This window comes from Gigantopelta aegis, chromosome 3 (genome assembly GCF_016097555.1).
Source record: "Gigantopelta aegis isolate Gae_Host chromosome 3, Gae_host_genome, whole genome shotgun sequence".
NCBI classification, from domain to species: Eukaryota; Metazoa; Mollusca; class Gastropoda; order Neomphalida; family Peltospiridae; genus Gigantopelta; species Gigantopelta aegis.
The window spans coordinates 36,153,259-36,170,681 of record NC_054701.1 but is presented as its reverse complement, the minus strand read 5'-3'; the positions used below and the strand labels follow the sequence as shown (position 1 = coordinate 36,170,681).

General features: G+C 34.8%; 1 protein-coding gene across 1 annotated transcript in view; it reads right to left on the bottom strand.

Moving 5' to 3' along the window:
* LOC121368620 (fibulin-2-like) overlaps positions 1-16,153 on the bottom strand; it is a 59,434-nt gene extending 43,281 nt beyond the window's left edge. The window contains exons 1-8 of the mRNA XM_041493359.1: positions 15,751-16,153; positions 8,833-8,934; positions 7,635-7,728; positions 6,396-6,463; positions 5,795-5,913; positions 4,940-5,015; positions 3,390-3,829; positions 2,605-2,732 (exon numbers count right to left, since the gene is read on the bottom strand). Of these exons, the coding sequence (XP_041349293.1) occupies positions 2,605-2,732; positions 3,390-3,829; positions 4,940-5,015; positions 5,795-5,913; positions 6,396-6,463; positions 7,635-7,728; positions 8,833-8,934; positions 15,751-15,774 (1,051 nt within the window). The 5' untranslated portion in view covers positions 15,775-16,153. The remainder of the gene's footprint in view (positions 1-2,604; positions 2,733-3,389; positions 3,830-4,939; positions 5,016-5,794; positions 5,914-6,395; positions 6,464-7,634; positions 7,729-8,832; positions 8,935-15,750) is intronic.
* Positions 16,154-17,423: the final 1,270 nt, after the last annotated feature.

The window sequence follows — 17,423 nt, the reverse complement described above, 5'->3', positions numbered from 1 at the left end:
TGTGCATGCGTTAGCTTATAGCCTTTGATAACACTGAAAGATAGACTTGGACAAGGCAATTGTGTCCCATAATAAATTTAATAAAGATAATTAAATATGATTAGGTTTTACTGTATTTTGTATGTTACAACTGAACCACCATATTTTAACATTAATGACTGCTATTTATTTATGTTTTAAAAAATAATTTAAAAACTTATAAAAACTGCAAATAACTGCATCACTGGCATTGTTTTTAACAGAGACACGGTTACCATGTCTGAGGTAAAACGTTCACAACTACATGTATGAACTAATCCAATGGTCTATGTCTTCTCAGTGTATTACTAGTTGTCAATTAATTCACTGTTACAGCCACTCAACAGTTAAAGCTGTCAGTCTATGTCATAGCATGTGGCTTGCCCCATGAAAGAAATTAGTGCTGCAACGATAAACCGGTATACCGGTATACCGCGATAATTGATCAGCTCGATACGAATCGCGGTACAGTTTTGTGTATGACGATTTTTAAACGCTATTTGTTTTCCTTGTATCTTATTTGACTTGAAATAGGCAAACAAACTAACAAACAAAAAACAATCATTTTATTCATTGGTGATGACAGGAAATGTAACAATCACGTCAAGCGTAGTCGGCTAACTTGTTGGCATACGAAGTAATAGGTCGGTTATACTTGGTTCTAACATCTAAACAAAATGTGTTAAAAATCCAATGAAAATAACCAGTTAACAATAATTACAAATAAATGTTTTGTTACTTACACATTATCATCCATTGTTAATTTACGTTGGAATACGGCTACGGCTATCATCTTCAAAGAAATAAATCAACAAAGGAGAATCGCACTTCGCTGTTTTTCACTGAACTCGGAATACTTCGGCCGATCGTTCAAAATACCTCGGCCAATAACCTCGGCTCTGGTTCGGTCGATCTGCCGAAATAGTGCGACTCACTACTAACATTTCCGTGTCAAGCGAGCAGCAATGGAAAAGCCTGATAGTAAGGATTTTCGAATGTAACAATTTATAAATAGTTTGACACGTATAGACTAGTATTGCGTTTAAAACAAATATGGCCTAAAACATTTAGCCTGACAGATGAAACTAATAAAGATCATTAAAAAGTTATGCCTTTTGTTCTCATTAAAAGAAACCAACTCATAAATATAGAATTTAAATCATATCAACTATATTGCAATACATATTGCAATACAGTTTCTTATATCGCAATATATCGCAATACGGTTTTAACCGTATCGTTGCACCCCTAAAAGAAATAAACATAATTTTTTTTTTTTACTTGGGTAGGCTACATCAAAGCAACTGCCAGCCAGCCAGAGTGAAATTGACAGTGTTAAAATCTTTTAATCTGTTAGACTGCATTGAGGGGTGTACTTTGATATCATGTTATTACATTTGAGTTGAATATTTGTATTTTTCTTTCAAGAGGTTTGACCCATCGTGAATTTACAGCAGTCTTGCAGAACATAATATTTTAAACTCAAAGCTAAATAAATTATTTTTACAACATTCATATTTGGTCTTTGTTTCTAGAATAACATGCTTACAGGCCCATAGGTATGACATCTGGAGTGGGGAAGGCACAGTCTCGTTGGGGGAGGATAAGCCAGATTTTAATCTGTATTTACATGAATATGTACATGTACATTTGTCCGGGGGTGAGGGCGGGCACAGACCTCTCCCCCAGTTCCTACAGAACTGGGTCACATCGTGTTAATAATTTTATTTATTATTCATGATTAAATATTTACAATTTTCTAATCAATTGAATGAAATAAGCAAAATAAACACTACACTTCTTATATTTTGTTCAACGCACAATAGCATCTCTAATAAAATATACTGTAACATTAGTACACTGTAGCTGAAATCGGTTGACAATTAAGAGTTGCTAATTTAAGTGGTTTATTTCGCATGCACGCGGAAATTGCGTTTTGCCAAGTAACACGGTGTCACTACTCAACACCCTTCAGAATAATAGGTGTGAACTGTGGAAAAGTTGTGTGCAACAAACTGCAATGCGAATATTAGTAGCTAGAAATGGCATCAATAAACACAACCGCAGATTTGTAACAATGCAAAATTAAAAATATTTAATCTTACAAGATTTATACTGTTATTTTATTTATTATTATTTTAAAATAAATGTATAACTAAATGAAATGCATACATGTATTGGCATTCAGACAGTGTTCTGCCGTTAAGAGTAAGATAGATTGTCCACAAGACATTTGTAAATTTTACCATTGGTTATAATCTGGAAATTGGGTATGTCGGATAATCAGTTATACCGGTTATTAGCATAAATTTGACACACATTGGGGCTATGCAATTAAGCAGATTTGACTGTATTTTAAAATAAATGTATAAATAAACGAAATGCATACATGTATTGGCATTCAGACAGTGTTCTGCCGTTAAGAGTAAGATAGACTGTCCACAAGGCGTTTGTAAAGTTTACCATTAGTTATAATCTGGAAACTGGGCTGTATCGGATAATCGGTTATACCAGTTAATAAATTTGACATGCACCAGGGCTATGCAATTAAGCGGATTTGACTGTAATTTCTTTTAGGATCCTTACCATTCTGATTGTTGGTTTTGTCGGGAGGAATAGAATTCCGTTTCAGTTTTGCCTTAAACTCCTCCTGTTTGATTCGCTGTCGGAGTATTCTCTCTTGTCTAGCTCTCTCTTCGTCAGATTTGTAATTCCTTTAAAAAGAAACCAATCTGTGTTACTGGCCTGGGTGGTGTAGTGGTTAAGCCATCAGATTGTTTGCTTTGTTTAACAACACCACTAGAGCACATCGATTTATTAATCAGCTGTTGGATGTCAAACATTTGGTAATTTTGAGATATAGTCTTAGAGAGGAAACAGAATACATTTTTCTATTGGTAGCAAGGGATCTTTTATATGCACCATTCCACAGACATGATAACACATACCACAGTCTTTGATATGCCAGTCGTGGTGCACTGGCTGGAATGAGAAATAGCCCAATATGGGCCCACCAACGGGGATTGATCCCAAACTGACCGTGCATCAAGCAAGTGCTTTACCAATAAGAAATAATGGAATAAGAAAAAGCCTAACGGGCCCACTGATGGGGATCGATCCTAGACCAACAGCACATCAGGCGAGTGCTTTATCACTAGACTATGTCATACCCCTTTATCGGAGTTAAAGCTGGTAACTGAGTTTGATATGCAAGGACCATCTCCCATGTTGATGTTTAAGGGGAGCTATCACTCTCGCCTCCCAAATCTTAAATGACTCCCAGTAATTATCTAAGTTAGGGTAGCAAGTAATCACTACCTTCAAATTAACAGGGTCTACAATATGCTGTTTAAAATTATATATTTACTAACCCTTTAGCCAGTATTTGTTCAACCGTCTCTCCGTGAAGCATCCCATCACCAGTCGCACCATGAGTTATCTGCTCTTGATTTAATCCATCGCCATTCTCATTTCTAAAAGCACTCTGAACCTCCTCTCTATCCTCAGAGCCTGTGGCAGCAGTTTCTGCCTTACATTTATTTGACACAGGTTCTTGATTTCTGCTTGACACAGTCCCAACTTCTGAAGCAGTGGTGCTATTTTCTCTTTCCAGGTTATTCGTAGAACTTTGCTGTTGTTCTAGTGGTTGGTTGGTGTTGGATGGTGTTTGAAGTGGCTGGTTGGACGTAGGTGGTACAGTTTTCTGCTGATATGCTCTCGCTGTGACGTTTCTCCTGGAATACCTGGCTCTGCTGATGTTTTTGTTTATCACTTCATGTTTCATATCGGCCACACTGCAAGGTTCTGCTGGCTGAAATAATAATAATAATAGCAAGAAAGAAATGTTTTATTTAACAAGACATTTTAATTATGTTTATATGGCACCAGACATATGGTTAAGGACCACATAGATAATTAATTAAAGAGGAAACCTGCTGCCGTCTCTCCATGGGTCACTCTTTGTGATTAGCAGTGAGGGATTGTTTATATGCATCAACCCACACACAGGAGAGTACATGTTGTGGCCTTTATTACACCAGTTGTGGAACATTGACTGGAATGAAAAATAGCCCAATGGACCCACCAATGGGATTCGATCCTAGACCAACAATGCATCAGGCTAGTGCTTTAACACTAAGCATAAATTTTATCTTTAAAAGCTAAGTCTAAAATAGAAATATATTTATGTACCCAATAAGTTCACTCGCACAAAAATAAGACGAGAAAATATTTATAGCCTGTCAAATTTCCTTTTTCATTCAATTCTGTTCTTTTTACAATTTTAAAAAAGGAAACACAAGCCCAAAACTTTGAAGCATGCTATGTGTATCTCACATATCAGGGTGCTCTTAATCTTTAAAAGTAGGTGGTAATAGTTACGGTGACCCAGGGCTTCTAGAAATTTTATCATATCTACTAGTCATGGGATCAGTGATTTTTAAAATTTACTAGCCACAATTAAAAATTCACTAGCCCTACTTTACTTTAAGTTAATACAATTTTACTAAATAATAGTAAAAATCAGATGTCACCTAAAGAGAGAGATATAGCTTAAAATACACTAACTTTGGGGGGTGGGGATTGGCGGGCAGGATATTCATAAATTTACAAAATAGACAACTGCAACATTTGAAACAAAACATTTGACTAGCGGTCAGGCATGGCAATAGTAGTTATTTACTAGCCTAAAATAGAATATCACTAGCTATGGGAGTGGGGCTACCATTATCTAGAAGCCCTGCAGTTACCTAGCACGGACAAGTATAAAAAGTTAAGTACACTAGTCATTGAAAATCGCCACCTACTGCTTTCATTGCATATACCTTTGGATATTCTAAATGCTTCTTTTACTTAATTACAGAGAGAGGAGCAAGACTAACATTATTAAGCATTTCACTGTTTTCACACAATGTATACTTACTGGCTTTGGAGCTTTGTTAATAAACTTCAAGTAGTCCTTGTTTCCAAGACAATTTCCTAAACAGTTTCCAAAACTTCTGAAAGAGAAATTAGAATAGTTTGAAGAAATGCACAATTCAATATGCAGTCTGTCACAATCAAGACTGTCAATTCCCCATAAATATGATATCAAACAAAAGAATGTTTAGCAAACTGTGGTGTAGCTACTTTCCCATAAATAACATATATCCCCATCTATTAAATAGAAGTTAATAGACAACACATTCAATTAGGTTGATAAAACAAAAAGGATGTCTAAAAACACCTCAACATTTTAATCAGTGGCTAACAGGGAGTTAACATGGTAAATGAAACACTTTGTCAGCAGAATAAGAGAAGAGACCCACCATCACAACACAGACGACACATGATTAGCAGATGATTCTCTGATAAAACCAGTACTGTACTAGAGCACTGGCTGCAATAAGAAACAATCAAAATATCGTACCTAACAGGAGGAAAGGCAAGAGACGTATCTGTCACCCCATCCTAAGAAAACCTAAAAAGGTGCCATTTTGTCTAGCTGGAGAGTGCCCTAATTATTTTATATTGCCACCCTATCCCCTTATTTTAGGCAAGGTATGGCCATGCAAATTGGTCAACTATTCTAACCATTGGACTACATCTTGCTTCAGGCTAGTAAAGTCCAATTTTCCCATACTGTGGTTGAAACAATTACAAAAGAATTAAATATAAAACACAAGTGAAAAATGTTAACTTAATCAATGCAGGTTTTTTTTATATATGTGGTGGTGGAATGAGGGGAGGGACATAGAGTGGACAAAAAGAGATGCATTAAAAAAAGACATTAACAAACTTGAGAGCTCTTTTCAGGCCATCTGTGACAGCTTCTTTCCTAGCTTTTTCAATCGATAATGCCTTCGATCGGAGTCCTTCACTAACACCATAGCCGATATCCTCATGATAAACTCCATCCTATAAGAAAATAAAACTAAACTTTAAACTTTTTGTTGTATTAGACATATAGTACAATAACTCATCTTCCAAACATAGCTAAATAAAATTGCTGTATCTAAATGACTTGTATATTCACGAAGAGAGTATTAAGCTAATAAAGACCACATTTAGAACCAAAAAATATATTGTTTTTAAGTATTTTTTCTTCTGTTAGAAATTCTACTAAAAAAATTCCTTAAATACTAACTTAGAAGCTGACGTAAAGTTAGCATCTGTCAAGCAGGGGTGGGAAATAGTGAACTGTATAAAAGAGGAAATCTAGAGGGGTCCCAGAAATTCTTGAAATCCTAGGTTAAAATCAGTGCGAACTGACACATTTTGGAGGAAAGGAAGATTAAAATGCGAGGAAATGCAATGTTCCATGAGAGGAAAACAGCTGATCTGAGGAGAATTTCCACCCCTGAATAGGATATTAAACAATAATTTATTTGTTTACATACCTTAAGTTGTACCTTCACCAGGGCACTGATTCCCACATAAAATCTTCCATTGTTGTGATCAACAAAATCTGAAACAAAAACAAATACCTTAGATGATTTAATGTAATTTTAAATAGATAGCAAGTCATCTAAAATATTTCTGAGGACTCTGCTTGTCACCTCTGCCTACAAAATACAATAAAAGATCAAATTAAAAAAGCTTATAAATGGATCAGTCACCAAATAAGGTATAATCATTTGTAGCTAAAGGAAATGATCTGTTGTGTTCAATGGCGGGAGTGGTAGCAGACCTCGTTGAAAAAATAACTGATTAATTGTTCCGCTAACTTAGATTATGGGGAGCCATTTAACATATTATACTAATACCATATAAATCCACATGCTAAGGAGAGCTAAAAATTACTCTCCTTTAACTAGTCTAAAACAAAGGAGATGGGTTACACCAGGCCTGGTGCTTATAAAACTTTTAGAGTCTAGACTCGAGACTAATAGAGTCTGAGACACTCATGTCATGACAATGCCATACAAATTGTATGCGTGTGACGTCATTAGAGATTGAGTCTGGACTCTTAGATGTTTTATAAGCGCGGGCCCACGAGAGAGATGGAGAAGATGGCCACAAACAGACAACAGTGGCATTCCTTAGTCGATGGCCTACGTTCCCAAGTAGGCATAAGTAAGTAAGCAAGTTTAAAGGGACATACCCTAGTTTTTAAACACTAAGGCATATTTTTGACTATTAGAGCCATTTTTGATAAATGAAATCATACTTTACTTAGATTTGATGGTTTAGATTATCAATTTCCATTTATTCAAAGTGTTTTTGGTTATCCTGGAGTTTTTAATATCATGCATTTCTCATATTTTTAAAAACATGTGTGTCTGAGAAGTAACAGTTATGGAGTAGAGTTTTAGTCTAATTTTAGAGGGTATTTCACCATTTCAAAGTCACAGACTCATGTTTCACTCAAATGTAACTTTATCCAAATGTGTTAAAGGTTTGTAGATTAACTAAACTTAATGCTAATTTCCACAGGTTGAAACTAGGGTCTGTCCCTTTAGCTAGTATCAGGGGAGTGATGCTAAGTCAAAGTAATAACTCCCCATTAAATGTACACAACATCCTCTATGAAAATGAAAACCTAGTTCTAAAAATAAAAGAAATTTTAACAAAAGATAAAAATGGCAAAGGGATATTGAAGCAAACGTGGTCATAAATTATTTAAACGATATTTTTACCAACAGTTTGCTGTGACACAGAATGTGACCATCCATTAAAGCCAAACGTCTCATTTGCAATGTTAATAAGTCGCCATCCCTCAATATAAGCAAGCTGTAAAAAAAAAAGAGAGAGAGACAAATTATATAAATAATTTTGACTGGATCCAGGGTTATCAATTAAAATTTGTTTAAGAAGATGGTTTGTATTATTTACATATAAATTGGATTAAAGTTACAAATTAAATTGGACCAATTTTTATCAAAACATAAGCAACAAAACAGTAAAAGGCAGCTTGGAAATTTGTGTTTTTCTGTAACTTAATATAAAATGCAGTTTCATCTAGATGTACATAAAATACCTTTTGAAATACATGTTTGATAATCAATATATAAAGTTGTAAATACATTAATGCAATCCTAAAACAATTGCGGGAAGTAATTAACTGCTCCCCTAACTTAGAAAAATTATGGGGAGCCATTTAAGATATTACCATACTAATAACATCTAAATTCACATGCTATGGCGAGCTAAAAATTACTCTCTTTGAACTTATCTTAGACAAGCGAGAGTAATACTAGTTTGATTTATACATCATGGTCTGTAAAGCAATACATGTCCCCTACCGGGCCCAAATTTTTTTCTTATCTCCTAAATTCAAGGGCATTAACTCTGAAAAGTGGGTAAATCACCACGAAACTTTAACTTGATCTGTAAAGCTATATGCAAAAGATAAAGCTATATACAACTTTTCATCTTCATATCTACAGGCATTGGAAAAATCCAGAAAAGAAATTTTCACATCTCCTAAGTTCAAGGGCCATAACTGCGTCAAAATGGGTAAATCGCCATGAAAGTCAAACTTGATCTGTACAAGTATGTAATAAACCTATACACCAAATTTCAGCTCAATATCTAAAGGTCTTCTGAAATAAAAGTCTGCAAAACAAATTTTCACATCTCTTAAGTTCAAGGGCCATAACTCTGTCAAAAATGAGTCAATTGTCATGCAAGTCAAACTTGATCTGTAACAGTACATGATGAAACTATATATAAACGTTCAGCTCAATATGACAAAGCCTTCTGCAAAAAACATCGGGAAAACATGTGGGACAGACTGACAAACAGAAGGACAGAGATGAAACCTATAGTCGCTTCCGGATGGACCGGTAGGGTACTTGTAATTTCCCTGATACTTTGAATTATTATGCATCAGACCTTTAAGCCTCCCGCTCCTTGTCTCTGACTGATGAATTCCGGTCCAAGTTTCTGTCGAAGAGCAGACTGAATTGCAGCATGCTCTTCATCTGTAAATTCTTCCTGAAATTCGCATTGGAAACATTTCAGATCTATATAAACTGCATGTGTCAAACTTATTGTCAAAGTTGAATCTGGCTAATATATTTCATAATCCATTCGCCCCCAAAATAATTTGAGAATTACATGTAGCACTTTTAAGCCTGCTGCAGAACTTTATGACAATGTGCAAGTTTACCTGCATGTAACAAACATTGTACGCAACTTCACCCAGTGTACTAACCCGTGAGATTTTTGTTGCATCCGAGTGAAATGACTCCAACCAAACACTGGAGCAATTTTTCATTACATGCAACTAAAACTGCACATTGTAAATGTCTCAAAGCTATGTGGCAGGCTATAGTGCCACATTATTTTGTTCAGTTAAACTTAACATAGAGGAACAACAAAGACAAAACTGAATCAGGCTAGATACATTCTCAAATAAAATTTGTAACATTGCTAAAAACCTTTTTACTCAGCTTAATTGTAGAAATCTTCATACATGCATACATGTACATATGCAGTGAAACTCCTCAAAACTGGACAGCCATGGGACCAAGGAAAAAGTAAGGTTTTGAGGGGTATCCGGTTTACAGAGGTTTCAGTATTGAGGTAAACCATTTGTTGGTTGGTGTTCTCTACTGATATAGTAACTAATAAAACTGAAAAAAAAACAGGTACACTTTCCAACTTTTGAATTATTTTAAGTTTATCACAAAGCGATAATTCAACTTGGCAGCGTTTCGCTGAACGTTCTGACTTGTCCAAAGTAAATATTAAATACAAATTTTCCACCAAACTAAGCCAAACAATTTTACTCTTGGTTACTCTTTATTTTGTTAAATAAACTTTGTAAAGATAAAAAACAAAACAACAACAAAGAAAGGGTTCAAACTTCCTAGTTGCTTTGCCGTTCATTGCGGTAATCGTGAGACGTACATGCAGGCTATGAAAAGGAGCTCAATTAAATTTGTAAGTTAATCTAACTTTGTAACAATCGAGCTCAGAATAAAGGAATACATGTGTTTCCTCCAGTTATTTAAACATCAGAGCTGTTAATTAATTCCTTTTATTGGTATTTGTCAACTGCACAACAGTGACACTTGAGCATGCACACATGTAATTAGCTCTGCATATGCAATCACTGAGTGGGTATTCAAAGTAGAAGTAATGCAGTAATGATTTGGGGCTATATGCGTAGGCAGTTCAGCCTTAGGTTTTGTGTAGGGCCGGCCTCCCCTCCCTCCCGACCCTCACGTGGTCACACCAATGTTTAAAATATGACTGGCAGCCCCTTTCCTCTTAACCTCCCATGGGCTTAATGAATATTGTTTAATAATTATTATTAATTTTAGACCAGCCCATCTAAATTTGCACCGAAAATATATTATCTTAATAATTTATATAGGTTAGGAATGTTGTTATTTTTCTTTATGGGCGCAGCCAAAACGTTTTAACCCCAATTTTCCCCTTTTTATACTTTTGGCGTTAATATTCAAAATTTCCCCTATCTGTTAGGTTATCCCTGTCCCGAGTCAGACCCCCGATCCTATCGGAGGCTGGACTCGAGATAGGCGTGTTCGAAACCTTAGTGGTATATGGACACGTTAAACCAGTTACTAAGCTAAGCAGTAATGATTGACATCGGTGTGACCGTCTGGTTTTCTGAGTGCGAGTGCGAATAATTTTTACATGCTCATATACCACTAGAGTTTCGAGCATGTCCATCCCGGGGCCTGTCCCTGGATAGCCAGGGGCTTGTCCCGGGACAGAAAAAAAATAAAGCGGACAATTTTGAAATTTACATCCAAAAATTAAATAGTTGGCCTTTAAAATTTTGATGCGCATCTCTAATATAATTAATGAAGAAAATTCTACTCATTAAATTTGGTCGCTAGATTAGATCGAGTGGTCAAAAAGAAATTAGATAAGATCAGTGGCCCGACTCGGGATGGGGGTGGGGGGGGAGGTAGAGTTGAAAATGGGAAGAATTTTGAAAATAGCAATTAGTAAAAAAGTTAATAGAATTTTAAAAAAAGAAGAAAAAAAAGAGAAGTTACAAGCCAAAAATAAAAAGAATTGACTGCTCGGTCGTGGTGCGGATGGGTCCGACTCCGGAGGATACCAAATGGTATCACAATAAAACAAAGTAAAGTCTAGAAAAGAGTAGTAGGGGCCGACCCCGCTTCCTATTTCTTCTTAGAGTGGGGCGGTCAATCTTCCAGTGCTGCTAGGACAGGCTCGGACATGTAGAGACTAAACGCGAACAACCGTGGCATTCTGCAGAATGGCCATCATACGAATCAAGAAAAAAAAAGAGTCAACATAGTCAGACGGAGAAATGACGTGGAGGCAAGGAATCTCGCTAAAAAAGAATCCAACCTGGTGGTGCAGACTGCCGAAATGAGAAGCGTTCCAGCGTTCAATCAGTTCCAATGGCTGCATACATCCCAGTAGAAAACTTCACTTCGCTGACAAAAACAACATGAGTGAAGGATCCCCAAGCCGAGCCACGAAAGCACGTGCAGTGTGCACAAACACGTCTTACCACGACGAGATCCAGACTGGGAATGTGGTTTTCTGAGGTAAAATTTCCATTAAAGGAAAACGATGAGACTGGATAATTTCGTCCAGTGCAGTTTAGAGGGGTTTCTGGTTTAGAGAGGTAAATTTTAGTGTTAAAAGATATGCAAATCACGGGACCATGTAAAACATCCTGTTTTGAGGGAATTCCGGTTTACTGAGTTTTGAGGGGTTTCACTGTACACATGTACAAAAATAACATGCATGTACAAATAAATTTACATACATATTTTAATCTAGTGTACATACATGTTTCTTCCAACAATTTTTTTTTAATGAACATTTTTATATTCATTTATAGTTTAGATCATAACAACCAATCCAATAACATTTTATTCAGTAAAGCATTGTGATTTGGTACAGGATGCAAGTTTCAGAGATCACTAAACAATTCTAAAATATTTAGTTGCTAACAAAATTTCTCAACTGTTGCCAATCAAACTGTTTTAAACATCAAAAAGATTGATATTGGATAATATATATATATATATATATATATATATACACATATATATCATAGGAGTACGGGCTCTAAATTTAGTAGAGGACAGGCCCAAATCTGGATATTGTTTGTAAAAAATTTGCATTACTATCCAACAGTTATATAGGGTTTCAAATGAATTATTTAGCATTTTTACATTGATTACATCTAATATTGTGAGTAGGATGATAAAAATAGGCTTATAGGAGAAGCCACGGTGACGTCACATGTTTTGATCACGTGGTACCGCGTGAGCGCTGGTAGGCAAGAAACCAGTTGACAATACTGGCATTAGTAGTAATGAACAATCGAATGTTTTTCCGTCAATTAAATCAGTGTAGACTAGTTTTGATGAATGGTATTTTGTCATGGTAATTTCATACGTTGTTGTTAGATGCACAAGTCACTGTAGTAAGGATTATGAAATTAGTTTCATCAAATACAGTGGAAGCGAAACGTTGAACAGTTAAAGCTGACAACAATCAACTTTGCCCATCCCACAACGGAGATCGTCATTTTATACAAGGTTTGTTGTATGTTATTCATTCGTAATACTAATACACGTCAGTATTTATTGAAATGAAAATTGAAAAGATAATAAAATAATATTTTTTTTTAATAAAAGCCCCCACCAAACTGACATGGAAACAAAGTTACCCTGTGAACAGTAGGCCTACCCAGTCAATCGACAAACAACGTTTTATGTAACTTTTTGTTTGTATTGACAGATCCATTATAGTGGGTAAAACAAAAATCTGAATATATTTTATATTGTATTATGCCATAAAATATGTAGGTGGCTGGAGTATTTATATTTTTAATTAAATAACAGGGAGCTGTGTGTGTGTGCGTGTGTGTGTGTGTGTGCAATCAAGCATATATATATATCGTTTCATATGAAAATGGTTCTGAAATATTTCCATTTATTAATTATATTATATGTTAATTATAATGTTTTACTTTTTTTTATTGAAGAAGTGATCCACAGGTGTATTTGTAATGTGTAAGTTTATTTTTTAATAATAAAATAAAAGGTATAAACATTTCAGGGTGGGATATCAGTTGTATGAAATCATTTGTTTGGGATTAAAAATAAATAAATACTAATAATAAAACTGGATATTGATCCACAAGTTGGTGATAGCCACTATATTTTATTAAAAACATAAATTATGTTACATGCATTTATTATATAAGTTATCTGAATTTGTTTGCAGCAAATAAAGAAAGAAAAGGGGAGCTGATTGTATTTATAAGTATTATTGTCATCAGCGACAGATGTCAATATGTCTTCACAAATACATTTATGTGTATTCAAATATTTCAATAATATTCAATATACACAATATAAAACTTTCATACTTATATATCATAGAAATTTACCAATTTTCTTATTTTTTTCTAGGTATCAGTGATCCCTGTTTATGGACAAAAAGAGAACCGGCAACTCTTGGATGAAAAATGGGCCTTTCACGATGAATTAAGGGCATTTAAGTTTTAGGGTGAATTAAGGGATGCTAAGGAGAACACTGGTATCAGATTCAGCGATTCTTTTCTACAGTATCTCATGTTTCTGTGCATAAGAGGGATACCAGAACTTTTTTCACTGACTTTCCAAACTACCATGTGCAATATTAGTGGGGCTATTCGGTATGTGATGATGACATTGATAACACACTGACTTTCCAAACTACCATATGCAATATTATTGGGGCTATTCAGTATGTGATGATGACATTGATAACACACTGACTTTCCAAACTACCATATGCAATATTATTGGGGCTATTCAGTATGTGATGATGACATTGATAACACACTGACTTTCCAAACTACCATATGCAATATTATTGGGGCTATTCAGTATGTGATGATGACATTGATAACACTTGGATTTAATCTTTTTTTACCAGGATCTCTATTTTCTAATAAAAACAGACTTTACAAAATCAATAAAATTATATCGAGAAACAATAGACAACACATATTTATTATTTTCTTTTTCTATTATCATTATAAACCAATGATCAAATGATATTTGCATTGTGTTAATGTGTGTCTTACATTAAAACATTGTATTGTTATCATTTACAGTAATTTGTTGTTTTAACTGGTTTATTAATCAGGTTGAAAGTGATAGCCTTTGAAACTGTGCCTCTTGTCAAAGGTAACTGACACTGTTTTAGATTTGAAAGGAAGGAATCTTTTATTTAACAATGCACTCAAGTCATTTTAATTACGGATATATAGAGTCGGACATGTTTAGGGATCACACAGATAATATTAGGGAGGAAACCTGCTGCTGTCACACAATGGATTACTCTTTCCGATTAACAATAAGGGATCTTTTATATGCATCAGCCCACAGACAGGATAATAAATAGTGTAGCCTTTGTTACACCAGTTGTAGAGCACTGGCTGGAATGAGAAATAGCCCTATAGGACCACCAACAGGAATCAATCCTAGATCGACTGCGTATTAAACTATGTCCTGGCCTGCATGGGATTAGGCGATTAAAATATTAATGGCAATTTTTATGTATATATATATCTAAAAAAATAATGCTACAAAATGTTCTGAAGATGGAACCACAAAGGTGAGGGACCAAGTAAATTTGAGATGTATCCGGTTTAAAAGGCTAAGTTCTGTACTAATATTTAAAAAGGGACGCTGTAGCTAGAGGGAGCAATGTATGTGTGGTCATGGAACATGTATGGAAACTAAATTTAGGTTCCTCCATTTTAATACAATGTGTTAATATGTATCCGATATCAGCAAGTTTAAGGAATAAAAAAGGACTTGATAAAATTAATAGTTTTAAAGTTTTTGTAAAGTTTTCTAATAAGATACTTGCTTAAATTTATTGTTGATGAAAAGCCTTACAAATGAACCAGTAGACAAGTCTGATGTGTTATATATATATAAAACTACTGTCTATATATTGTCTACTGGTTGTTCATTTGTAACAAATGTTCATATATATATATATATATATATATATATATATGTGTGTGTGTGTGTGTATGTGTATCTATATGTACATATATATATATGTATATATACATATATGTATATATATATATATGTATATATATATATATATATATATATATATATATGGGTTATTTAAAATTGTTTAAAGAAATAATTTCCTTTAACAAAGTGTAGGCCAATTATTTCTTTTAAACAGTTTTAAATAAAAAATATAGGCCTACTCGTTTTATTTTATTATTTTTATTTGTGTGTGCGCGCGCTCGTTTGTAATGCTTTACTTGAAATATGGACCAGACGCTTTAAAAATACATGGACTAATAATATTTATTCAGGTGAAAAGAAAAAAGAAAAAAAAAGGAAGTTTGCTATAGTTTTGAACTCGGTCAATCGTCAAATTTTATGGGTGGAAAGAGTACATGTATCTCCTCCATACAGGAGCTATGTAGAATAGCGTTCCCGTGCTACAAGCGGTAATTTAAGCACGTGTTGGCCATTCTTTGCTATTCACGCTACGCTAGTTCGCTTTGTTACTAATGGCCATTATGATAGACTTCTGCCTACCAGATGCGCGCGCATGCTGATACGTGACGTCACTTCCCTAAACACATGGCTTCTCCTATATGGTAATGTTTCAGGGAAACTCATTATTCTGAACGTTGCCGTCGTTTTTGCAAAAAATACAGTGTTTCAACAATGGAAGAGAGGGTAGTTCCCCCCCCCCCCCCCACCCCGACTCCCCATTTTGTATGCTTAAATAATTACAATATACTGGCATTACCTGTCCAAATGTTTTGTGTTCCATTAAATTTCAATAATCAACATGTTTTTTGCAAATTTAAAATATTTTGCATCATAATCATATATTCTAATGTGGGCATATAAAAAATTATATTGTAAGTCAAAAGTATTGTGTCAGCAACGATGAGTATTCATAAAAGTGAGTTTAATCGATCGATTTCAAATTGAATTTGGCGCTTCAAAAATAGTCTTGACTCTTCAGTCTCTTGCAGCCTTCTGTAGTTTTGTTTTCTTATCATTTGGGTCTCACAAAGACCTGATCGTGAATGCAATGAAGTAGATAAAATCTTTTAAATTAAACTATTAGTTTAATTTATTTGATTTGTACTCTCTGGAAATATTTGTTTTAATTTATTTTATTTATGAAAACAGTCCTTAAAACCGGAAATACATTTCAGGAACCGGAAAGTAAGTGCTCGATTTTTGTGTGTAATATTTACGATACGAACGATTATAAGACTACATGGACGTCAACTGAAATTGATAAAATTATATGTATCAACTGTGGTGGCAGAGATGGATGTATGTGAGAGTGAATAACATAATTGTTTTTATAAATTATGTGGACAGTGGCCTAACATGAAAGAACGAAGGAACCAATGAAAGAACGAACGAACTAACGAAAGAACGAACGAATATAAATGTGAGGAATATCAGACAACCTATGCATAAACAATTGTATAAATTAATTAGTAGATTAATTTACGATTGAGAATACAACTTAGATAACACAAACTCAGCAAAACATTTGACATCAGAAATCGATTCATGTCACATGAAAGCCACTCGAGGGTGGCGCGCAAAACGTTTTTAACGTGCAGAATGTGCCCCGCGCATCTGTAGATGCATGGCTAGTGTCGTTCTTAGTAAAGACTAACATCCAACCGATTATAATGCTAATGTGCTATCCCAGATATGTATTGAGTTTTATTAATAACGATATTTTTTAATATGAGTATATATGTTATATATCTTTTAGAAATATGTAGAGGTATATATATATATATATATATATATATATATATATATATATACTGACACAATGAAAACGCAAAAACAACATTTCATTGCAAATAACGACAAACTATTAATGAATTGATGGATAATGTAATATGACATTAATGACTGGTATTCATGAGATACATTCACATGGTGACAGCGCAAAAGTGGCTGGAGAACTGGTCTTAGAATAACGTCAACAGAACACTGGGCTGTAAAGGCATCGTGGACAATGATGAGATCACTTCTGAAATCACAGTTGATTGCCCCTCCATACCATTAGATAACCGCCACAAAACCGATCACGTTCCCTTACACATCCGTCAGCGTAACACGATGTCGCGGTGTCATGATGTTACCGTTGTACGGGCGTCTGCATCTGAGTCCAGCCTAGCCCGAGTACTCTGACTGTAAGAGAGCTAGACGGACATTTGGACATAAAACGCTCTCATTACAGTCAGAGACCAGCCTATGTCTTTTTTTGGCAATTCCTGACTACCAAACGGTAGGCAACGAATCCCGCTCTAATACCACAACAATCCTATGTTTGACGTCAAATACCTTTACATCAATCATTTTCGAGTTAAGTGATACAAAAAAATCCACATATTAATCACTAATACACATACTACAGAAAGAAACCCGACAGCACCC